Source organism: Rhinoderma darwinii, chromosome 1 (genome assembly GCF_050947455.1).
Source record: "Rhinoderma darwinii isolate aRhiDar2 chromosome 1, aRhiDar2.hap1, whole genome shotgun sequence".
In the NCBI taxonomy this organism is placed as follows: Eukaryota; Metazoa; Chordata; class Amphibia; order Anura; family Rhinodermatidae; genus Rhinoderma; species Rhinoderma darwinii.
In genome coordinates this window covers 414,548,380-414,574,077 of record NC_134687.1, presented here as the reverse complement: position 1 = coordinate 414,574,077, position 25,698 = coordinate 414,548,380, and the positions used below count along the sequence as shown (strand labels likewise).

At 44.7% G+C, this 25,698-nt stretch overlaps 1 protein-coding gene across 3 annotated transcripts in view; it reads right to left on the bottom strand.

Moving 5' to 3' along the window:
• LOC142742841 (Fc receptor-like protein 5) overlaps window positions 1-25,698 on the bottom strand; it is a 76,691-nt gene that overhangs the window by 28,762 nt on the left and 22,231 nt on the right. For all 3 annotated transcript variants that reach the window (XM_075853008.1, XM_075852999.1, XM_075853016.1), the window contains exon 4: window positions 9,490-9,780. In XM_075853008.1, coding sequence (XP_075709123.1) covers window positions 9,490-9,780 — 291 coding nt within the window. The remainder of the gene's footprint in view (window positions 1-9,489; window positions 9,781-25,698) is intronic.

Below are 25,698 nucleotides of genomic sequence, written 5' to 3'. Positions count from 1 at the left end.
ACGTCTGAAATTACGGAGCAGTTTACGTGTGCACATTCCCGAAGAATAGCTCTGCATAGGGCTATTCTTCCGTTCAAAATGACGGAAAACAAAATGGCACACAATAAAGTCCATTATAAGTCAATGGGGTCCATCGGGTGCCAGTTATCCATTGTACAATAGATCCAGCACGTCATAGTTTCTGTTAGGCCCTATTCACACGTACGTGTCCGTTTTGCACGCGCAAAAAATGCTGCATTTTGCGCGCGCAAAAGGTCCATGTGGTAACAGCATATGGTGCGTGGCCGCCATCATTATGACACTCTGGTTTTATGTTTACAAACAGAAAAGCACGAGGTGCTTTTCTGTTTTCATTAATTTATTTTACTACTGTAGCGTGCATCACGCGCGGCACCCGGAAGTACTTCCGTGTGCCGTGCGCGATTTGCACGCACCCATTGACTTCAATGGGTGTGTGCATACGGACATCACTAACATAGGTCCGTGCGAAGCGCGTGAAGATCACACGCATATCACGGACATTTAACATGTTCGTGTGAATAAGGCCTTATAAACACGGCAGGGGCGTAGCAACAGGGGGACTATATCTACAGGGCTGGGCTATATACAGGGGGACTATATCTACAGGGGAACTATATCTACGGGCAGGGGGGTGTCTATCTACAGGGGGACTATATCTACAGGGCTGGGCTATATACAGGGGGACTATATCTACAGGGCTGGGCTATATACAGGGGGACTATATCTACAGGGCTGGGCTATATACAGGGGGACTATATCTACAGGGGGACTATATCTACGGGGGGGTGTCTATCTACAGGGCTGGGCTATATACAGGGGGACTATATCTACAGGGGGACTATATCTACGGGGGGGGGGGTGTCTATCTACAGGGGGACTATATCTACAGGGCTGGGCTATATACAGGGGGACTATATCTACAGGGGGACTATATCTACGGGGGGGGGTGTCTATCTACAGGGGGACTATATCTACAGGGCTGGGCTATATACAGGGGGACTATATCTACAGGGGGGCTATATACAGGGGGACTATATCTACAGGGCTGGGCTATATACAGGGGGACTATATCTACAGGGGGACTATATCTACAGGAGGCTATTTACAGGGGGACTATATCTACAGGGGGACTATATCTACAGGGGGCTATTTACAGGGGGACTATATTTACAGGGCTGGGCTATATACAGGGGGACTATATCTACAGGGAGGCTATATACAGGGGGACTATATCTACAGGGGGACTATATCTACAGGGCTGGGCTATATACAGGGGGACTATATCTACAGGGGGGCTATATACAGGGGGACTATATCTACAGGGGGATTATATCTACAGGGCTGGGCTATATACAGGGGGACTATATCTACAGGGGGGCTATCTACAGGGGGACTATATCTACAGGGCTGGGCTATATACAGGGGGACTATATCTACAGGGGGACTATATCTACGGGGGGTGTCTATCTACAGGGGGACTATATCTACAGGGCTGAGCTATATACAGGGGGACTATATCTACAGGGAGACTATATCTACGGGGAGGGGGTGTCTATCTACAGGGGGACTATATCTACAGGGCTGGGCTATATACAGGGGGACTATATCTACAGGGGGGCTATATACAGGGGGACTATATCTACAGGGCTGGGCTATATACAGAGGGACTATATCTACAGGGGGCTATATACAGGGGGGCTATATACAGGGGGACTATATCTACAGGGCTGGGCTATATACAGGGGGACTATATCTACAGGGGGGCTATACACAGGGGGACTATATCTACAGGGGGACTATATCTACAGGGCTTGGCTATATACAGGGGGACTATATCTACAGGGGGGCTATATACAGGGGGACTATATCTACAGGGGGCTATATACTGGAGTGGGCTGTCTATAGAGCACCATATACAGGGGTGGGCTACATAGTATATAGCCCCCTGTAGATATAGCCCACCCCTGTATATGGTGCTCCATAGATAGCCCACCTCAGTATATAGCCCCCCTGTAGATATAGCCCCCCTGTAGATATAGCCCCCCTGTAGATATATTCCCCGTGTATAGCCCACCCCTGTGTATAGCCCCCCTCTGTAGATATAGCCCCCCTGTGTATAGCCCACCCCTGTGTATAGCCCACCCCTGTAGATATAGCCCCCCTGTGTATAGCCCAGCCCTGTAGATATGGTCCCCCTGTAGATATGGTCCCCCTGTAGATAGACCACCCCTGTATATAGTCCCCCTGTAGATATAGCCCACCCCTGTATATAGTCCCCCTGTAGATATAGCCCACCCCTGTATATAGTCCCCCTGTAGATATAGCCCACCCCTGTATAAAGTCCCCCTGTAGATATAGCCCACCCCTGTATATAGTATCCCACAAATAGCTCCCCCTATAGTGCTCCACAGAAAGCCCACCCCTGTATATAGCCCCCTTGTACTTATAGTCCACCCCTGTATATAGTGCTCCACAGATAGCCCACCCTTGTATATAGTATATACAGGGGTGGGCTATCTGTGGAGCACTATATACAGGGGTGGACTATCTAGTGGAGCACTATATACAGGGGTGGACTATATGTACAAGGGGGGGCGATCTGTGAAACACTATATACAGGGGTGGACTATATGTGGAGCACTATATACAGGGGTGGGCTATATCTACAGGGGGGCTACATACATGATTGGGCTATCTGTAGAGCTCTATATACAGGGGTGGGCTATAGCTACAGGGGGCTATAAACAGGGGTGGGCTATATCTACAGGGGGGCTATATACAGGGGTGGGCTATCTGTAGAGCACTATAGGGGGAGTTATTTGTGGGACACTATATACAGGGGTGGGCTATATGGGGGCACTTTCTACAGGGGTCACGGTGTGTGTGGGACACGGTGTATGGTGCTATTATAATTAGAGTGCAGTGTATGGCGCTATTATATTTAGGGGCGTAGTGTGTGGTATAATGATAACTTTATATTTATTTATAGGTGCAGAAATTTTGGAAAAGTGAGAAGCTGAAGACATCTGAGCGGCAAACTGCAGAAATGGTCTGTGACCAGGAAAAGTCATCATAGAGGTCTGGACCGGATGGAGAGAAAGAACTAGAATCTGAGACGTCACCGGTGAGTCACTTAATGTAAATGTTCATTCTGCCTCTAATCAGCACTGTAGTCACTGTATGATCTGCAGCGAGATGATGGGTGGTATGATTATGATAGGATTTATTTTTTGTGAAACGGCATCTCCCAGCATATCCTTACCATTGTTCGGGCCATGCTGGGAGCTGTAGTTTTACGCCATACACACCTATACGGCAGGGGTTGCACTAAATTGAGCTGTATTTGTGCTGGTGTTGTATATATGTAGTGAGCTTGCTTCTGGGGCTGTATATAGAACCATATTGCTTGTGAAATGTACAAATAATTTTATGCTCACGTTACATAAAAAGAAATGACACGTCGATTGGTAGAGAAAACAAACACGGCGAGGGGGAAGGAGATGTCGGGAAAGAGGTTGGGGGGGGGGCGCCAAACTGAATCTTTGCCCCGGGTGCTGGAGAACCTAGCTACGCCTCTGAACACGGTGTCTAAATGATAATGATAATAATGAAATTCAGTTTAAAAAATATCAGTCATATGGCATATCGTGCTGCGTTTTAGAAACAGAAAATAATTGACGCTGCTCAGAGAAAATATCAAAGGAGGTAGATGGAAGCAAAGGGTACATCAATGACTTTGCTTTACAACGCATTTCTACCCCGAACCAAGGTCTTCACCAGGTAGGAAATAGCGATAAACATAAAAATAACATACAATAAAATTAATCTGTATGTAATGACCTAAAAAACATCCTTGTATATATATTTTTTTTTTTCATTTTCTAAAAAACATCTAGATTATATACACAAAACAAATGAAATGCCAATCATTAATAGCGGAAGAATTTTGATATGAATCTCATTCTCTTTCTTTTCTTTATCCTTTCCCTACTTAATTAAACAATCTTCTTGGGAAAGTTTGCTGTCAAAATACGGCGCGTAAAATGACGGCTCGTCAAAAGGATACTTCTTGGGCCGTTTTTGGAGGCGTTTTTCATTGACTTCATTGAAAAACAGCTCCAAAAACGGCCGTAAAAAACGCAGCGAAAAACGCGAGTTGTTAAATAAAGCCTGAAAATCAGGAGCTGTTTTTGCCTGAAAACAGCTCCGTATTTTCAGACGTTTCTGGTCACTGCGTGTGAACATACCCTTACTGTCTACCTGTTTAAAGTGGATCTTGGTTATTATAGTTCCCATTTCCTAACCCCTTAAAATCCAGAAATACAATTTTATCTTCTGAAATGTTGGGTGTGTAGGTCAGTCCCCACCTATTGTTATTTAAAGTTTAAAAATATCCAGTGCTCTTTCCTTGTCTCCTTTTCAAATTAAAAAAAAAGATTGTCAATATACAAACAATAATATTTTATATTGTCTGTGAAAAAATTTGATTGGTATCGACCATAAATCGGCCTATCAAAGCAGCAGCACAGTAATATAGTGTAATGGCAGGAAGGAGGTGAAGGGAAAGTGAGCCCTAATCTACCCACCGCCCTGTCCCTGCCTACTTGCAACGACCCGCCCTAGGCGACGGGGTACAACTGGGCGGCGGTCCCTACGCTGTCTAAGTGCACGGGAGAACAAACAGGGAACACGCAAGGGAAGGGGCAGTAGCCCACGGAACGCCGCGAGGAAACGGAGCGGTGAACGAATAGTCAGGACGAGGATGAAGTGGAGTATACCAACGTGAGCACGGAGAAGTTGGTGGGAGACAGTGTCAGTCTAACAGGTCTGGCCTCAGGTGTGGATTGATTAATCCCAGGAGTATACCTAGACGTAGTACCTGGCAGATCCCTAACAGTACTCCCCCTTTTATGTGGGGCCACCGGACCCTTACTAAGAGGACCCGGTTTAGTAGGGAAGAGAAGGTGGAACCTCCTGATCAATACCCCAGCGTGAACATTACGGGCAGGTACCCAAGTCCTCTCCTCCGGCCCGTATCCTCTCCAATGGACTAGGTACTGGAGGGAGCCCTGGACCATCCTACTGTCCATAATCTTGGCCACCTCGAATTCCACCCCCTCAGGGGTGAGAATGGGAACAGGAGGTTTCCTCGAGGGGGACCAGGACGGGGAGCAGCGTTTGGCGAGGGAGGCATGGAAGACGTCATGTATGCGAAAGGATGGGGGCAGCTCCAGACGGAAGGATACAGGGTTGAGGACTTCAATGATCTTATAAGGTCCAATAAATCGGGGAGCAAACTTCCTGGACAGTACCTTAAGGTGCAAGTTCCTGGACGACAACCAGACCAAATCCCAGACGACAAACCGGGGGTTAGCAGAACGTCTACTATCAGCCTGAATCTTTTGTGCGCTCTGGGATGCCTCTAGGTTCTTCTGAACCTGGGCCCAGACTGTGCACAGTTCCCGATGAACATCCTCTACCTCAGGATTATTGGAACAAATAGGGGAAACGGAGGAGAACCTTGGGTTTAACCCGAAATTACAGAAAAACGGGGAGACCCCTGACGAGTTACTGACCCGGTTATTCAGGGAAAATTCAGCAAGGGGAAGGAATGAGACCCAATCGAATTGACAGTCAGAGATGAAACACCTTCAATATTGTTCCAGGGATTGGTTAGTCCTTTCCGTTTGGCCATTAGTTTCGGGATGGAAGGCGGAGGAGAAGGACAGATCAATCTCCAACTTTTTACAAAAAGCTCTCCAAAATAAGGAAACAAATTGTACCCCTCTGTCAGAAACGATATTGACTGGGGCCCCATGGAGACGCAGGATGTGTTTCACAAACAAAGAAGCTAATGTCTTGGCGTTAGGTAGCTTCTTAAGGGGCACAAAGTGGCACATCTTGCTGAAGCGGTCTACTACCACCCACACCACCGACTTGCCCTGAGATGGGGGCAAATCGGTGATAAAATCCATGGAGATATGGGTCCAAGGTCTCTGGGGAATGGGCAAGGAACGTAGTAGGCCCGCAGGTCGGGACCTAGGGGTTTTGGACCTAGCGCAAACCTCACAAGCGGCGACATAAGCCCTAACGTCTTTAGGCAACCCAGGCCACCAATAGTTTCTGGTAATGAGGTGTTTGGTGCCCAAGATGCCAGGATGACCAGATAGAGCGGAGTCATGGTTTTCCCTGAGTACCCTTAGCCGGTATTGCAGGGGAACAAACAGTTTGTCCCCAGGGACGTTCCCGGGAGCTGAACCCTGATCAGCCGCAATATCAGAAGCTAAATCAGAATCCGTGGCAGAAACGATTATACCAGGGGGTAAAATACAAGCAGGATCCTTCTCGGAAGGAGGATTGGCCATGAAACTACGTGACAGAGCATCAGCCTTAATATTCTTGGACCCAGCCCTATAGGTAACCAAGAAATTAAATCTGGTAAAGAATAGTGCCCACCGAGCTTGTCTAGGATTAAGCCTCCGGGCCGATTCTAGGAAAACCAGATTCTTGTGATCCGTAAGGACCGTTACCTGGTGTCTGGCCCCCTCCAGGAAGTGCCGCCACTCTTCAAAAGCCCATTTAATGGCTAGAAGTTTGCGGTTGCCAATATCATAGTTACTCTCCGTGGGTGAAAACTTCCTAGAGATGGGTGAGGGAGCTGGTACCCTGGGACAAGACGGCCCCCACTCCCACCTCGGATGCGTCAACCTCCACAATAAATGGCTCCTCTTGGTTGGGCTGAATCAGCACGGGGGCCGAGATAAAGCACTTCTTGAGGGTCTCAAAGGCCTGGACGGCCTGAGGGGGCCAATGGAGGACATCAGCACCCTTGCGAGTAAGGTCCGTAAGAGGCTTAGCGACGACCGAGAAGTTGGCAATAAATCTCCTGTAATAGTTGGCGAACCCTAAAAAACACTGTAACGCCTTAAGGGAGGCAGGTTGGACCCATTCCGCCACAGCCTGAACCTTGGCAGGGTCCATGCGGAATTCATGAGGAGTGAGGATTTGCCCTAAAAATGGTATCTCCTGTACCCCAAAGACACATTTTTCAGTCTTAGCAAACAGATTATTCTCCCGAAGGACCTGGAGCACCTTCCTGACATGCTCCACGTGGGAGGACCAGTCCTTGGAAAACACCAGTATGTCATCAAGGTACACAACAAGAAAATTACCCAGGTAATCTCTCAGGATTTCATTAATAAAATTCTGGAAGACAGCAGGGGCATTACACAACCCAAAGGGCATGACCAGGTATTCGAAATGACCCTCGGGTGTGTTGAACGCCGTTTTCCACTCATCCCCCTCTTTGATGCGGATAAGGTTATATGCCCCCCGTAGATCGAACTTAGAAAACCATTGGGCTCCCTGAACCTGATTAAAAAGATCCGGAATCAAAGGAAGTGGGTACTGGTTCCTTACACTGACCTTATTCAGGTTACGATAATCAATGCACGGCGTAAGACCACCATCCTTCTTCCCCACGAAGAAGAAGCCAGCACCTACAGGAGAAGTTGAGGGGCGAATTAAACCCTTGGCCAGGCATTCTTGGATATACACCCACATAGCTTCACGTTCAGGACATGAAAGATTAAATATCCTACCCTTATTAAGCTTGGCACCAGGCACCAAATCGATGGCATAATCGTAATCTCTATGGGGGGGCAACACCTCGGAGGCCTCCTTAGAAAACACATCGGCGAAGTCCTGTACAAACTCAGGAAGCGTGTTTACCTCCTCCCGGGGAGAAATAGAGTTAACAGAAAGACACGACATAAGACATTAATTACCCCATTTGGTAAGCTCCCCAGTATTCCTCAACCGGTCTCCTACCCTGACGTAAGGTCACCAGCTGACTCTCGGCTAAAGCAGTCCTGTCAGTCTCGTCGTAAATGAATCCGAGGGCAGAGAAAAAACGATCAACAGAGGAAAGTTCAGGGGCGTCAGGAGCCAAGGAGAAGGCCCACTCTTGGGGCCCTTCCTGGAGTCGGGATATGATGATACCCACCCGCTGGTTCTCGGAACCTGAGGAGTGGGGTTTTAGGCGGAAATACAGTCTGCAACTCTCCCGGAAGGAGAGAAACGTCTTACGGTCCCCTGAGAACCGGTCAGGTAACTTGAGGTCGGGTTCTAGAGGTGAGGTGAGGGGTACTACTAAGGCAGCGTCACCCTGGTTGACCCTCTGGGCCAGGGCCTGGACCTGTAGGGAGAGGCCCTGCATCTGCTGGGTCAGGGTCTCAAGGGGGTCCATGATAGCGTCAGCGTAGGAGAATGGTAGAGTAGGTATGGGCTTGTAATTATGTAATGGCAGGAAGGAGGTGAAGGGAAAGTGAGCCCTAATCTACCCACCGCCCTGTCCCTGCCTACTTGCAACGACCCGCCCTAGGCGACGGGGTACAACTGTGCGGCTGTCTAAGTGCACGGGAGAACAAACAGGGAACACGCAAGGGAAGGGGCAGTAGCCCACGGAACGCCGCGAGGAAACGGAGCGGTGAACGAATAGTCAGGACCAGGATGAAGTGGAGTATACCAACGTGAGCACGGAGAAGGAAGCAAGCCAGGGGCAAAGCGAAGCAGGAAAAGCGGAACTGCAGCAAGGCAGAAGCACGGCAGAAGCAGGCTGGAGCAAGCAGCAGTGGGGCCAGGAATCCTGAAGAATTACAAGCACTGAGGAAGAGAACACGGCAGGTAATAAAGGACAGGGGGCGGAGCTAACTCCGACTGACCAGGCCGCGATAGGCTCTCCCACTCCTGAGCCTGCCACCCTGGTTGGTGGGAGACAGTGTCAGTCTAACAGGTCTGGCCTCAGGTGTGGATTGATTAATCCCAGGAGTATACCTAGACGTAGTACCTGGCAGATCCCTAACATATAGTGTAGCCTCACCTGAATATAAGGCGGTTTTCATTTTTACGTTGAGTGGCTCCGTTGCAGTGATAATAACTTTATTCTTCATATGCAAATGAGCTTTTTGGAGCAACGAGAGGGTCACCGTTGCTCCAAACAGCTCTACCTTCTATCCCCAGTTCATCCCTGTGTTGTGTAAATGAATGGAGAGAAGTGTATGAGGTTGATTGGTCAAAATTGATAATTTTTCTAAATAAAAACCACTGCTGTTATTTACATTACAGCGCCAATCAAATTATGTAGGAGATAGGCCACTTATAATGTGGACAGCGATGTAAGGGGCTTTCCCAGAGACTGAGTCCCGGAGCAGAGGGCCAATGAGCGCCACAGGCAAAAAACGTAGCGAAATACGCTTTCTCTGCCTCCCATTGATGTCAATGGGAGGTCAGAGACGTAAACGACCGAAGATAGGGCATGTCGCTTCTTTTTCCAGCGAGCCATTTTCTCTGCTCGCAGGGAAAAAACGCCTCCGCCCCCCCAAAAAATGTCATATTCATATGATTTTTTTTTTTACTAGTTACCTACTGTAAAAGAGCAGCATTTCCATCTGCAGCCCAATGTCATACCTGTAACAGTAATGGTTTGTTGCGTGCTTTTGCCAGATGGGATTGTCCTCTGATGTCCTAATACCAAATATTCACAGTCGTATGTCCCAGAATCCTTGCTGCTCAAGCTGGAAATGTGGTGCTCAGACTTTGATGTATCTAGGTAACTGTGTAGTTTGCTTGTATCTTTGTAAAAATAGTATGTAATTTGGGAATTTAAGTTTGGATGTTCACATTCCAAAGTCACAGTTTCTCCTTCAAAGTACAGTGATTGTTTTGGCTTGACTACTAGAGTTGGTGTAGATGGCTGATCTAAAAAGAACAAAAACAATATTGAAAAATCAAAATACACGTTACACATTACTATATAAAGATTTTGCAATTTTCCAATTATGTCTGCTTTTTTCCTGAAATAGCACCACTCTAATACATTGACTGTGTATGGTATTGCAGCTGAGCACCATTCAAGTGAAAAATATGTATTACATAATGTTAATAATAATATATCCTATCATTTTTATAACATCACTAACTGCATTTTATTGTATAAAACCTACACTTTAAACCTAGTTCTACTATTTGGTGTACTTTATATAATTTTTTTCCATAATATACATGACTTGGGCATTATATTTCATAAAATTGTATACTTTTTTGTTTTAAACATATTTATTAAGCAATCATATCATAAAGTTTCGAATTTCTTGAAAATGATAATACAAATGAAAGATAAATATACTACAATATGAGCAAAAATTCCGTCTCTAGCGGGGCGCCTATGCAGAAGAACATTGTGGTGCAATCTGAAAATATTAAGGTACCATCCAGTACCTTCTGTAGCAATCCTATTGTCCCTCCCTAGGTGTCTTCCCTGTGGTATCAACCCCTTAAGGGCACGGCCAATCTTCAATCTAGAATTTTCACTTTTTCCTACCCGCCTTCCAAAAGCCATAACGTCTTAATTTTTTCATCGACATAGCCGTATGAGGGCTTGTTTTTTTGCGGCACAAGTTGTAGTTTTTAATGCCACTATTTATTGTACAACATAATGTACTGGGAATCTGAAAAAAAATTATTTGTGGGGTGAAATGGGTAAAAAACAGCAATTATGGGGAGTTTTTTTTTACCTCATCCATCAGGCGGTAAAAACAACATTTTCACCTTATTCTACGGGTTAATACGATTATGGTGATACCAATTACATTTTTTTTTAATGTTTTACCACTTTTATAAAAAAGTAATTATTTGCTAAAAAAAAAAAAAGTTTAGTGTCACCATATTCTGAGAGCCATAACTTTCTTATTTTTCCATCAATTGAGCAGTATGATGGCTTATTTTTTGCAGGGCGAGCTGGTGAACATGCACATTTTTTTACTTTTTATTCACATTTTTTTGGAGAGCTAAAGTGACCAGAAAACAGTAAACGGCCTAGGGTTTACTTTGTATGGTTTTGTTGTAACAATGCTTGCTGTGTTGAAGACAATAAAGCTAGCTGCGGCTGGTTTAAACCCTTATTCAACGTGTTGGAGTGAACTTTCTATGTGTGCCAACCATCTCACCCTGGAGATGGCGATCCTGTGAGCTAAGTGGTACCTGGGTTGTCACATATGTCAGAGAATTGCTTTGGGCAATAAAATGGCACAAGAAGTGTGCAGTGAAATTTAAAGGTCCAGAAGCCCAATTAAAAAGACTTATCTCTGAGTTTTGAAAGAGACTGTTTTTTCCGTTGCAATGAGTCTTAAGGAGGAGTTAATCCAGCAGCTGGTACAGGCCACGGTGCAGCAACAACAGGCCCATACTGATACCATGCAGCTCCAACAACAAACCAACAATCTGCTCATGCAGCAACTGGCAGCATTACAACTAATTGGGACTGTCCAACAGGCCTCCTCTCAGACCATTGCCCAGAGCAACCCCAAAAAAGTGGTGCAGGGGGCAATGCAATGGATGGTGGACGGAGAGGATGTCGAGGCCTACCTTTACCTGTTGGAACGTACTGCAGATAGGGAACATTTGCCGGAGTCTCAGTTGGCTGAAGTCCTGGCTCTGTTACTAGCAGGTGAGCCGCTAAACGCTTATTGTCACTTGTCTGCAGAAAATGCAAAGGACTATGTGATGCTTAAAGCCGAGATACTCGCACGGCTGGGTGTTTCTTTGATAGTTCGTGCCCAAAGGGTACCCCAGTGGCAATATGATACCAATAAGCCTTCCAGGCCATGTGGATGCTTTTCAACGCCAGCTGCATTGATGTCGGGTACTCCTGATGTGTTACAAACTGTTTGCAGAGAAGAGCACGGAGCGTGCATACCTGTGATACACACTGTGAGGACCGTTGCTTATGTGAATGGAAAAGGTGTTCGCAAGCAATATGGGGCAGCTGCTAAAAAGCCAAAAGCTGAATCGCACAGATGTGGTTGCTAGAAGCAACCAACCTCGACAACATGTGGCGGCTGTTGTTCAGCAGAAGGAGCGCTGTTGGAGATGCCATCGAGCAGATGGATGTGCACCTGATTGTCCTCTGGTCAGGAGGCCAGAGAAATCGCAAGAGAAAACACGTGAAGTGTTGGTTGGTGGGATTCCACTACTGATCAGTCTGGATCTCGAGGGTGAACCCGGACATTTTGCCGTTTGTTAAGAAGGATCCTAAGTTGGGACCATTCTGATTGACTTTGGAACTGATTTTGGGACTGTGCAGCACAGACTTATAAAATGTGAGGAGTTTGTGCTGGACAGTGCAGAAACTGTCAGGCTGGATTCACATGAGCATGTTCGGTCCGTAAAGGACGGAACGTATTTCGGCCGCAAGTCCCGGACCGAACACACTGCAGGGAGCCGGGCTCCTAGCATCAGAGTTATGTACGACACTAGGTGTCACTGCCTCGCTGCGGGACAACTGTCCCGTACTGTAATCATGTTTTCAGTACGGGACAGTAGTTCCACAGAGATGCCAGGACACCTAGCATCATAGATAACTACCGACAGGGTGCTAGGAGCCCGGCTCCCGGAATTGTGTTCGGTCCGGGAAATGCAGCCGAAATACGTTCCGTATTTTACGAACCGAACATGCTCGTGTGAATCCAGCCTCAGGTTTTAAGCAACCAGGGATCATGTACAGCAGAGAGGGTTTTCTCTGCTGTTACTTAGGTGTAAAGCCCGGAATAGGGCCTAATTTGCTGGAGTGTGAAGGAGAAGGGTGGCTTTTACTCCATACAGACAGTCCGTGTCTTGGGCTGTCTGATGAGCATAGTTAGGCTTCAACTGAGACGGCTCTTTAATTCAGGTGTGTGCTGTTCTCACAGGGCTCTCAGTCTGGGGAAGACAGGCAAGCTAGCCCAGGGGCGTAGCTAGGGCGGGGCAGGCGGGACATGAGGGGGGGACAACTTAGAGGGGGGCCCCAGCGTCACCTCCTCCTGCACTATAATTGTACCTGTGTCGCAAGGACACAGGTACAATTAGAAGCAATGAATGACCGGGCACGTTCCGTGCCCGGCCATTCAGCGCCTTTCCACGAGTGAAGCGACTGGTACATTTTGTACCAGTGAAGCTTACGTCGATGAAAGGCGCTGATTGACAGGGAAAGTCATCCTGCCCAGCCAATCAGCGCCTTTCATAGACGCTGCGTTCAACCCCCAGGAGTCCTGCGCAGAAGAGAGCAGGTCTCCATGGCTGCCGGACGGCGTGGGAGCGGGATTAAGGTGAGTTTGAATAGTTTTTGTTTTTTTTTAAATTGTAATAAAAGTGTGTGGCTGTATCTACAGGGAGGACTTTATCTACGTCTACCTGTATATAGTATCCCACAAATAGTTCCCCGTATAGTGCTCCACAGAAAGCCCACCCCTGTATATAGCCCCCCTGTACATATAGTCCACCCCTGTATATAGTGCTCCACAGATAGCCCACCCCTGTATATAGTATATACAGGGGTGGGCTATCTGTGGAGCACTATATACAGGGGTGGACTATCTAGTGGAGCACTATATACAGGGGTGGACTATATGTGGAGCACTATATACAGGGGTGGACTATATGTGGAGCACTATATACAGGGGTGGGCTATATCTACAGGGGGGCTACATACAGGGTTGGGCTATCTGTGGAGCACTATATACAGGGGTAGGCTATATCTACATGGGGCTATATACAGGGATGGGCTATCTGTGGAGCACTATATACAGGGGTGGGCTATATCTACAGGGGGCTATATACAGGGGTGGGCTATCTATAGAGCACTATATACAGGGGTGGGCTATATCTACAGGGGGCTATATACAGGATTGGGCTATACGTGGAGCACTATATACAGGGGTAGGCTATATCTAGCATCAGGTCTTTGATGCTGGGAGAGCATGGTGTGTTGTTGTTTGGCCTAGCAAGCAGGGTAGCCCGCTCTATGAATTATCAAGGCGTCACAAATAGGCTTCTACCTGGCTAGACACGTTGCACCACATGACTTACACACTATCCCTCCATGTTTCACACACTTGCATCCCATTATTCATTTATTTTTTAGGCACTTTACTCATTACTGCCCCCTATATTTCACTTACATTATTACACTTGCACATACACTATTCATTTATTATTTCTTACTACACATCCCATGCACCACATACCACTCCCCTCAAGACTAGTGGGAGTGGCTATTATTATTTAAAGCACCTGCTCACTCGCCTTCATCAGCGTTTCTGACCTGGCTGTGTCCATTTGTAAGTATGGCCTTTTTCGGTGTTTTTGCTTAAATGTCCTTGTTTTTATCTGTTTTGTCTCTATATCTACATGGCGCTATATACAGGGTTGGGCTATACGTGGAGCACTATATACAGGGCTGGGCTATATCTACAGGGGGCTATATACAGGGGTGGGCTATCTATAGAGCACTATATACAGGGGTGGGCTATATCTACAGGGGGCTATATACAGGGTTGGGCTATACGTGGAGCACTATATACAGGGCAGGGCTATATCTACAGGGGGCTATATACAGGGGTGGGCTATCTGTAGAGCACTATAGGGGGAGTTATTTGTGGGACACTATATACAGGGGTGGGCTATATGGGGGCACTATCTACAGGGGGCTCTATGGGGGCACAATCTACAGGGGGCTCTATGGCAGGCACTATCTACAGGGGGCACAGTGTGTGTGGGACACGATGTATGGCGCTATTATAAGTAGAGGTGCAGTGTATGGCACTATTATATTTAGGGGCGTAGTGTGTGGTATAATGATAACTTTATCTTTATTTATAGGTGCAGAAACGTTGGAAAAGTGAGAAGCTGAAGACATGTGAGCGGCAAACTGCAGAAATGGGCTGTGACCGGGTGAAGTCATCATAGAGGTCTGGACCGGATGGAGAAAAAGAACTAGAATCTGAGACGTCACCGGTGAGTCACCTAATGTAAATGTTCATTCTGCCTCTAATCAGTAATGTAGTCACTGTATGATCTGCAGCGAGATGATGGTGGTATGATTGATAGGATTTATTTTTGTGAAACAGAATCTCCCAGCATATCCTTATCATTGTACGGGCCATGCTTGGAGCTGTAGTTTTATACCGTACATACCTATACGGAAGGGGTTGCACTAAATTGAGCTGTATTTGTGCTGGTGCTGTATATATGTACTGAGCTTGGTTCTGGTGTTGTGTATAGAACCATATTGCTTGTAAAATGTACAAATGTTATTATGCTCGCATTACATAAGAAGAAATGTGGAAAAGAAATGACACGTCGATTGGTAGAGAAAACAAATACGGCGAGGGGGAAGGAGATGTCGGGAAAGAGGTTGGGGGGGGGCGCCAAACTGAATCTTTGCCCCGGATGCTGGAGAACCTAGCTACGCCTCTGTGCTAGCCTGTGAGGGTATGTTCACACGTAGAGTCAAAAACTTCTCAAAATACGGAGCTGTTTTCAAAAGAAAACAGCTCCTGATTTTCAGACATTTTTGTGCCAATCGCGATTTTAGCTGTGTTTTTTACGGCCGTTTTTGAAACGTTTTTCATTAGAGTCTATGGAGTCTACGGCTTCAAAAACGTCCCAAGAAGTGTCCTGCACTTCTTTTTCGCGGCCGTTTTTTTTACGCATAAAAAAACGCTCCATCGGAACAGAACGCTGTTTTCCCATTGAAGATGGGAAATGTTTGGAGGCGTTCTGCTTCCGATATTTCGGCCGTTTTTCGGGCGTTCACGGCCCAGAAAAACGACTGAAAATAGGCCGTGTTAACATACCCATAGAATCACCACCACGTATGATAAAGCTGTGTATGTTTAGAGGTACTGGGCACAAGGCTCAGTGTCTCTTAGTGAAGGACACTGAATGTGTTATTTAGAGGCTGGACGGCCTAGGGTTTACTTTCTACGGTTTTGTTGCTTGCTGTGTTGAAGACCATAAAGCTAGCTGCAGCTGGTTTAAACCCTTATGCTGGGTTCACACGACCTATTTTCAGACGTAATGGAGGCGTTTTACACCTCGAATTACATCTTAAAAAATGGCTCCAATACGTCGGCAAACATCTGCCCATTACTTTCAATGGACTTTACGATGTACTGTGCCGACGATCTGTCATTTTACGCGTCGCTGTCAAAGGACGGCGCATAAAATTACAGCCTCGTCAAAAGAAGTGCAGGACACTTCTTGGGACGTAATTGGAGCCGTTTTTCATTGACTCCAATGAAGAACAGCTCCAAATTACGTCCGTAAAAGATGTCCCACAAAACGCGAGTACATGCAATTACGTCTGAAATTCAGGAGCTGTTTTCTCCTGAAAACAGCTCCGTAATTTCAGACGTAGTTGCAGTTATCGTGTGCACATACCATTATGGTATGTTCACACGCAAACTCAAAAACGTCTGAAAATACTGAGCTGTTTTCAAGGGAAAACAGCTCCTGATTTTCAGGCGTTTTTGAAGCTGAAAATGAATTTGGAGCTTCTTTTGAGGCTTCTTTTCAGGTGTTTTTTGAGGCGTTCTTCATAGTGTTCAATGGAAAATCAGCTCCAAAAAACGCCTCAAGAAGTGACAGGGTATGTGCACACGAGAAGTGGCTTTTACGTCTGAAAAGACAGACTGTTTTCAGGAGAAAACAGCTGCGTCGTTTCAGACGTAAAAGCTCCTCCTCGCATTTTGCAAGGCGTCTTTGACGGCCGTAATCTTGAGCTGTTCTTCATTGACTTCAATGAAGAACGGCTCAAATTACGTTGCAAAGAAGTGTCCTGCAATTCTTTGCCGAGGCAGTCAATTTACGCGTCGTCGTTTGACAGCTGTCAAACGACGACGCGTAAATGACAGGTCGTCGGCACAGTACGTCAGCAAACCCATTCAAATGAATGGGCAGATGTTTGCCGACGTATTGTAGCCATATTTTCAGATGTAAAACGAGGCATAATACACCTCGTTTACGTCTGAAAATAGGTCGTGTGAACCCAGCCACATGCTACTTCTTTTTACGCTCCGTTTTTTAAAACAGCGGCGTAAAAAGACGCCCTGTATGAACTAAATGCTGTTTTTCCCATTGATTTCAATCGGCAGATGTTTGTAGGCGTTCAGCTTCCATTTTTTGAGGTGTAAACGCCCCGAAATACGCATGAAAACACTGCGTGTAAACATACCCTTAGCGTATGCTCACACTCAAATGTAAAATACGTCTGAAATTACGGAGCTGTTTTCAGGTGAAAACAGCTCCTGAATTTCAGCCGTTTTTGCAAGTGCACACGTTTTTCGCAGCGTCCGTTACGGACGTAATTGGAGCTGTTTTTCAATGGTGTCAATGAAAAACGGCTCCAATTACGTCCCAAGGAGTGACATACACTTCTTTGAGGCAGGCGTCTTTTTAAAAAAAGCCTGTCTGCACAGAACACTGTAACACCCATTAAATTCAATGGGCAGATGTTTGCCGACGGTTTGGGGCCGTTTTTTCGGCCGTAATGCCAGGCGAAAAACACCTCTAATTACGTCCGTAAATAGGGCGTGTGAACATACCCTAATTCAATGTGTTGGAGTGAATTTTCTATGTGTGCTAACCATCTCACCCTGGAGATGGCGATCCTGTGAGCTAAGTGGTCCCCAATTTGTCGCTATATATATATATAGATATATATATATTTATTTATTTTTTACGCCATTCACCGATCAGGTCAGTCATAAACTCTACGTACTTTGCAGAGGTAATTTTCACACCGTCAGTGACCCTAAAGGGCCCTACCAGCTCTCTCCCCATGATTCCAGCCCAAAACATGACTCTGCCACCTCCTTGCTGACGTCGCAGCCTTGTTGGGACATGGTGGCCATTCACCAACCATCCACTACTCCATCCATCTGGACCATCCAGGGTTGCACGGCACTCATCAGTAAAAAAGATGGTTTGAAAATTAGTTTACATGTATTTCTGAGCCCACTGCAACCGTTTCTGCTTGTGAGCATTTTTCAGGGGTTGGCCGAATAATAGCTTTATGCACACTTGCAAACCTCTGGAGGATCCTACACCTTGAGGTCCGCGGGACTCCAGAGGCACCAGCGGCTTCAAATACCTGTTTGCTGCTTTGCAATGGCATTTTAGCAGCTGCTCTCCTAATCCTATTAATTTGTCTGGCAGAAAGCTTCCTCATTATGCCTTTATCTGAACGAACCCGTCTGTGCTCTGAATCAGCCACAAATCTTTTCACAGTACGATGATCACGCTTACGTTTTCTTGAAATATCCAATGTTTTCATACCTTGTCCAAGGTATTGCACTATTTCACGCTTTTCGGCAGCAGAGAGATCCTTTTTTCGGCCGTAATGCCAGGCGAAAAACACCTCTAATTACGTCCGTAAATAGGGCGTGTGAACATACCCTAATTCAATGTGTTGGAGTGAATTTTCTATGTGTGCTAACCATCTCACCCTGGAGATGGCGATCCTGTGAGCTAAGTGGTCCCCAAGTTGTCGCTATATATATATATAGATATATATATTTTTTTTTTTTTTTTACGCCATTCACCGATCAGGTTAAACAATTCTATATTGTTATAGTTCAAGCTTTTATGGATGCGGCGATACCAGTTATGCTAACTTTTTTTATTTTTTTTAGCATTGCTTTAGAATTTTTTAATATTTTTATTTTGGAACATTAAAAAAACCTTTTTTAACTTTTTTATTAGTCCCCCTTTGAGACTTGAGCTCAGCCATACTTTCCCTTAACCACTGCCACATATACACCGCGTTCCAAATTATTATGCAAATGTTATTTTTCGCTGATTTTCCTAAATAGTCGATGCAAATGACAGTCAGTATAATCTTCAAGCCATCAACCGTTGGAGTATAATGCAAATTTTATTGAACAAATCTCCTAATGATAAAAGATTTTTTTTTAGAAGTAAAAACTCAAAATGCACTGTTTCAAATTATTATGCACAACAGAGATCAAAACATTTTAAAGGTTGTAAAGAGAACTAAAATGGTAATTTGTTGAATTTGAAGCATCAGGAGGTCATATTTACATATCAAAAGCTCTTTCAATCAAAAAAAACGTAACAGGCCAAGTTACATGTTAACATAGGACCCCTTCTTTGATATCACCTTCACAATTCTTGCATCCATTGAATTTGTGAGTATTTGCACAGTTTCTGCTTGAATATCTTTGCAGTATGTCAGAATAGCCTCCCAGAGCTTCTGTTTTGATGTGAACTGCCTCCCACCCTCATAGATATTTTGCTTGAGGATGCTCCAAAGGTTCTCATTAGGGTTGAGGTCAGGGGAACATGGGGGCTACACCATGAGTTTCTCTCCTTTTATGCCCATAGCAACCAATGACACAGAGGTATTCTTTGCAGCATGAGATGGTGCATTGTCATGCATGAAGATAATTTTGCTACGGAAGGCATGGTTCTTCTTTTTGTACCACAGAAGAAAGTGGTCAGTCATAAACTCTACGTACTTTGCAGAGGTAATTTTCACACCGTCAGTGACCCTAAAGGGCCCTACCAGCTCTCTCCCCATGATTCCAGCCCAAAACATGACTCTGCCACCTCCTTGCTGACGTCGCAGCCTTGTTGGGACATGGTGGCCATTCACCAACCATCCACTACTCCATCCATCTGGACCATCCAGGGTTGCACGGCACTCATCAGTAAAAAAGATGGTTTGAAAATTAGTTTACATGTATTTCTGAGCCCACTGCAACCGTTTCTGCTTGTGAGCATTTTTCAGGGGTTGGCCGAATAATAGCTTTATGCACACTTGCAAACCTCTGGAGGATCCTACACCTTGAGGTCCGCGGGACTCCAGAGGCACCAGCGGCTTCAAATACCTGTTTGCTGCTTTGCAATGGCATTTTAGCAGCTGCTCTCCTAATCCTATTAATTTGTCTGGCAGAAAGCTTCCTCATTATGCCTTTATCTGAACGAACCCGTCTGTGCTCTGAATCAGCCACAAATCTTTTCACAGTACGATGATCACGCTTAAGTTTTCTTGAAATATCCAATGTTTTCATACCTTGTCCAAGGTATTGCACTATTTCACGCTTTTCGGCAGCAGAGAGATCCTTTTTCTTTCCCATATTGCTTGAAACCTGTGGCCTGCTTAATAATGTGGAACGCCCTTCTTAAGTAGTTTTCCTTTGATTGGGCACACCTGGCAAAACTAATTATCACAGGTGTCTGAGATTGATTACAATGATCCAAAGACCCCTAAGACACAATACCATCCATGAGTTTAATTGAAAAACTAATAATTAAATGTTTATGACACTTAAATGTGCATAATAATTTGGAACACGGTGTATGTACGTGGCATGTTGTTAAGGGGTTAATATACCTGATTTAAAATAAGAATACACACTAGCACCATTTATAGCAACAAGCTTACTGTGCGACATTGCATTCCATGTTAATATGTGCTTCAGAAGTTAGAGCAGTAGCCAATGTTTAGCAATTATGTTTGTGTTAATTACAGAGATATTGGACATTTTTCTGTTTTGTTGTGGTGAAAATTTTTGTAAAAGTGCCAATAATGCAGTCATATTGGTTGTTATTTTGTTTTTTACTAGCCTTTCAGCAGCTGGTGGAAAAATTGTCTATTTAATACTGATACTGTAGATCGAGCTCACAGAATGATAGTTCATAAGAAAGTTACGCATTTCCTGTTGTCACTTTTGAAAAAATGGCCACCACAACAAAACAGAAAAAAATGCATATTTCCCTATAAGTAGATGAAAGATCATTTATAAACTTTGACTGTTGCTCTACAGATCTAGTGAAATGCAGCCACTGTTATGCTGTCGGTAGAAATCGCCTGAGTATTCAAGTAATTGTAGTCTCGTATGTTTGTAATGTCCCGTTCAACCATACTTCAAGAAATTAAAATTAATTGCAAACTATTTTTCAAGGTTTCCTATCTCTTAATGAGTCTATGAGGTGGAGCTTATTGAACTAGTCACTGGGGGCTTTACCAAAGCTGTTTGATAGTGTTGATATCTAATGACTAGCAGGTCACTGACGTAAAGAAAAATTCTATGATGAAACAACACTGCGAAAAAGGTGCCTGTTCTGCTGAACTGTCCATGGGAGCCTGGTAGCTGTGAGTGCAGTTTCAGTACAACCTAATCTTCGGGTTATTTCGATTTAATTGTGGACTGCTGGGTGTAGATAAAGGGGTTCCGGGTATTTGTAAAAAAAATATAAAATCAAATAAACCCGCTCCCCTATATTTTCAAATAAAACTTATATATAGTGAGGAGGCAAAGCAGTGTTAACTACTGTAAAACATTGAACTTAGAACAGCCTCCTTTTTGAATTTATAAAATAGAAAGTATTATTTTAATTGCTTTTACTTCTGCTCTTCTGTGTTTGCTGTTTTTTATATTGGTACTACTTTAAAGCTCTTTTATTATTCCTAAAGGATATGAGTAACTAATCTGCATCCAATGGAACACAATAAAACCCACAGTGATTAGATAAAAATAAAAGGATCACTTGCCCTTAACTTGGGTTTAAAGACTTGATATCACCTACACAATTGAGGGAGCAATTATTAGGCATTGGTTTTTTTTATTTGAAAAATTGCACTGTGAATTCTACACCATATAGAAGTGCATGTTTCTTTGTTTTTATATTTTTCTAGCTTTTTTTTTTTTAAGAAGTAAGTGAACAAGCACCATATAGATAGGGTTGAAGAATCAGGTTCAACCGATAAACCTACAGGGGTTGATCCAGAGAAAGACAAAAAAAAAACACGAGGACGGTGCCATTTGCCTCATATTAGGGGGAAAAAATATCTTTCTGACACCAAATATGGCAATCAGAATAAATCCCTGGAGAAACCACCCTTCTCCAGCAATCAAGGACCCATAACTTGTAATATATTTTTTAAGAAAAACATCCAGGCCCAGTGGCGTATCTACCGCGGAAGCAGCCGTAGCGGCTGCTACGGGGCCCGCGGCTTGAGGGGGCCCGTGCCGCCAGCCGTCACACCCTCCCATATGCCCGGTGGCACCGCTAGCAGCCGTTATGGCTGCTACAGTGGTAGCGCCAATACTATGGGGCCCGCGCCGCCGAGCCTCCAACAAGTATGGGCCAGGCGACACAGGCCCTCTCATACCTGTAGGCGTCACTAGCACCGGAGGGGCCCTGGTGCTAGCGACAACCAAATACATGCACTAGCGCTAAATGGCCGGGCATGTTGCCCGACCATTCAGTGCCTTTACAATGACGCTGATTGGCTAGCGGCGCAATTATGTCATCGCGCCACTTCCATGCTTGAAAGGCCCTGATTGACGGGGCAAGTCATTCTGCCCCGCCAATCAGCGTCATTGGACGACGCTCGTTCAGCTCCAGCAGACCTGCTCAGAAGAGAGCAGATCTGCATCGCCAGCAAACAGGAACGGGATCATGTGAGTATGTAAAGTTTTTTTGTTTTTTCTCTCTCATAAAACTGTTAATGGCATTATCTATAGTGGGGGCTCTATCTACAGGGGGGTCATCTATATGTGGGCCACTATATACAGGGGGGTCTATATGTGGGGATTTGGGGCACTAGCTACAGGGGTGGTCTGTATGTGGGGATGTGGGGCACAATCTAAAGGGGGGGTCTATATGTGGGGATGTGGGGAACTATATACAGGGGGAGCTATATATGAGACACTATGCAGGGGTGGGCTATATGTAGAGCACTATCTATAGGGGAGCTATTTTTAGGACACTTTCTATAGGGGTGGGCTATATGTGGAACAGTATATACAGGGGTGGGTTACCTGTGGGGTACTAGCAACAGGGTGGCTATATGTAGGGCACTGTCTACAGAGGTGGGCTATACATGGATCACTACCTATAGGGGAAGCTATATGTAGGGCAGCACGGTGGCTATGGGGGCACTATCTACAGGGGGCATGGTGTGTGTGTGTGTGTGTGTGTGTGTGACAGTGTATGGTACTATTATAATCAGGGAGAACAGTGTATGGCGCTATTATACGTAGAGGTGCAAGAGGTGTTGAGAATTTTAACTTTGTTTATAGGTGCAGAAATGTTTTAAAAGCGAGAAGCTGAAGACATCTGAGCGGAAATCTGCAGAAATGGGTCATGGCCGGTAGAAATCCATCATAGATGTCTGGATCGGAGGGAGAAGAAAATAACTAGAATCTGAGACGTCACCGGTGAGTCACTTAATGTAAATGTTTATTCTGCCTCTAATCAGTACTGTAGTCACTGTATGATCTGCAGCGAGATGATTATGATATGATTTTTTTTTTTGTGAAACAGCATCTCCCAGATCCTCACCATTGTTCGAGCCATGCTGGGAGCTGTAGTTTTACGCCGTACAAACCTATACGGCAGGGGTTGCACTAAATTGAGCTGTATTTGTCCTGGTGTTGTATATATGTACTGATTTTGGTTCTTATGCTGTATGTAAGTACTAAGCTTTGTTCTGGTGCTGTATATACACGTATGAGATTGGTTTTGGTTCTGCGTATATATGTACTGAGGTTGGTTCTGGGGATGTATTTATGTAATGAGGTTGGTTCTGGTGCTGTATTTATGTACTGAGGTTGGTTCTGGTGCTGTATTTATGTACTGAGCATGGTTCTAGTGCTGTATTTATGTACTGAGGTTGGTTTTGGTGCTGTATTTATGTACTGAGGTTGGTTTTGGTGCTGTATTTATATACTGAGGTTGGTTCTGGTGCTGTATATATGTATGGGCTTGGTTCTAGTGCTGTATTTATGTACTGTGCTTTGTTCTGGTGCTGTCTATATGTAATTAGCTTGGTTCTAGTGCTGTATTTATGTACTGATCTTGGTTGTGGTACTGTATTTATGTAATGAGCTTGGTTGTGGTACTGTATATATGTCAGAGCTTGGTTCTGGATCTGTAGTTTATATAGGATATATTTATAATAACAAAATTGCAGGGCAGATGGAATTGTTCTCAATTCATTGTATATTTAATGGGAATCTGTCAGGTAGTTTTAACCCCTTGAACCGTCACCATGCAGTAATACATGACCTGACAATATTTCCAAACATTCCCTTGTATGTTTTTTTCAGATGCAGCAAAATTCTTAAAACCCACTTTTAAAACGACGCACACTATATGCTAATTACTCATTAGAGGGTCATGGGGCAGTGCCGCTACCCTGAAGAGTCACATAGTCCTGCCTCCAAAACCATCTTTCCATGTTTGAGTGACATCTCCCTGGCTGATACAACTTTCTCGGATGCGCCATTGCCTTGTGGCACTATACACAAGGGGGGGGGGTGGCACTATACACAGGGGGTTGCTGTGTGGCCCTATACACATGGGGGAACTGTATGGCACTATTTACAAGGGGGAGGGCTGTGGCGCAATCTACAGGGGTCTGTGTGTGGCACTTTCTACTAAGGAGGGGGCTGTGCTGCACTTTCTACTAATGGGGGGGCTTTGTGGCACTATATACAGTGGGGGCTTTATGGCAATATCTACAGGGGGCTGTATGGCACTTTCAACAAGGGGGAGGTGGGGGCGCTATCTACAAATGGGGTGTGACACTGTCTCTATAGGCGGGGCTATATAGCACTGTCTACAGGGCGGCTGTATGGCACATTCTACAGGGGGCACTATTTATAAGGGGGCCTGCTTGTGGCTCCCGGGGGGGCCCGGTCAAGAGTTTGCTATGGGGCCCAGTCTTTCCTAGTTACGCCCCTGTCCAGGCCCCTTTTAAACACAACAAATAATCCATCTGAATATCTTGTATCAGAGTGTTTCGTAGTTTAACTGCTCTTACAGTAACGAATTCCCATCTATGATGATGGTGAAATCTTTAAACTAGTCATAGTAGATGGTCATAGTTCCAGGTAAGGGTATAAAAAGATCATTAGACAGCTCTCTGCACTGTCCATTAATATGTAATTGTTCCTAAACTGCTGCCTCTATCTTAAGCTACTGGTTGTTGCTAGGGAAATTCCGTATTTAGCGCCGCACACACATATTACACCTACTCTGAGTGGGGAACACTTCATGCTGTCTGCTCTTTAACCCCTTAATGACCAGCCTATTTTAAACCTTAATGACCAAGCTATTTTTTACGTTTTTCCTTTGTCTCACTCCAAGATCTATAACTTTTTTATTTTTGCGTCGACATAGCTGTATAAGGTCTTGTTTTTTGCAGGACAAGTTGTATTTTTTAATAGCACCATTTTGGGGTACATATAATTTATTGATTAACTTAATTAACTTTTTTTGGGGGGCGGGGGTAGAATTTTTTTTTAATGTTGCCACTCTTTTTTGCACCCTAAACCTGTGCCGTTTACTGTGTGGTATAAATAACACAATAACTTTATTCAGCGGGTTGTAACGATTGCAACGATACCAAATTTGTATAGATTTTGTATGTTTTACTACTTTTACACAGTAAAAATTATTTGATTTTGTGTTTCCATATTTGAAGAGCCATAACTTTTTTATTTTTCCACCGATGCAGCTGTATGAGGGCTTTTGTTTTGTGGGACGACTTGTAGTTTTTATTGGTACCATTTTGGAGTAGATGCAACTTTTTCATCACTTGTTATCACATTTTTTTTATGGCAGGATTCACAGAAAACAGCAATTTTTGCATTGTTTTTTATTTTTTTTTATGGCGTTCACCGTGCGGGTTAACTATTGTAATAGCTTTATAGTTGGGGTCGTTACGGACGCGGCGATACCAAATATTTGTAACTTTTTTACTTTGTTTTGTTTTTTTAATAATAGAGCATTTTGTAAGGGGAAAAAGTGGGTCTTTCATTTTTT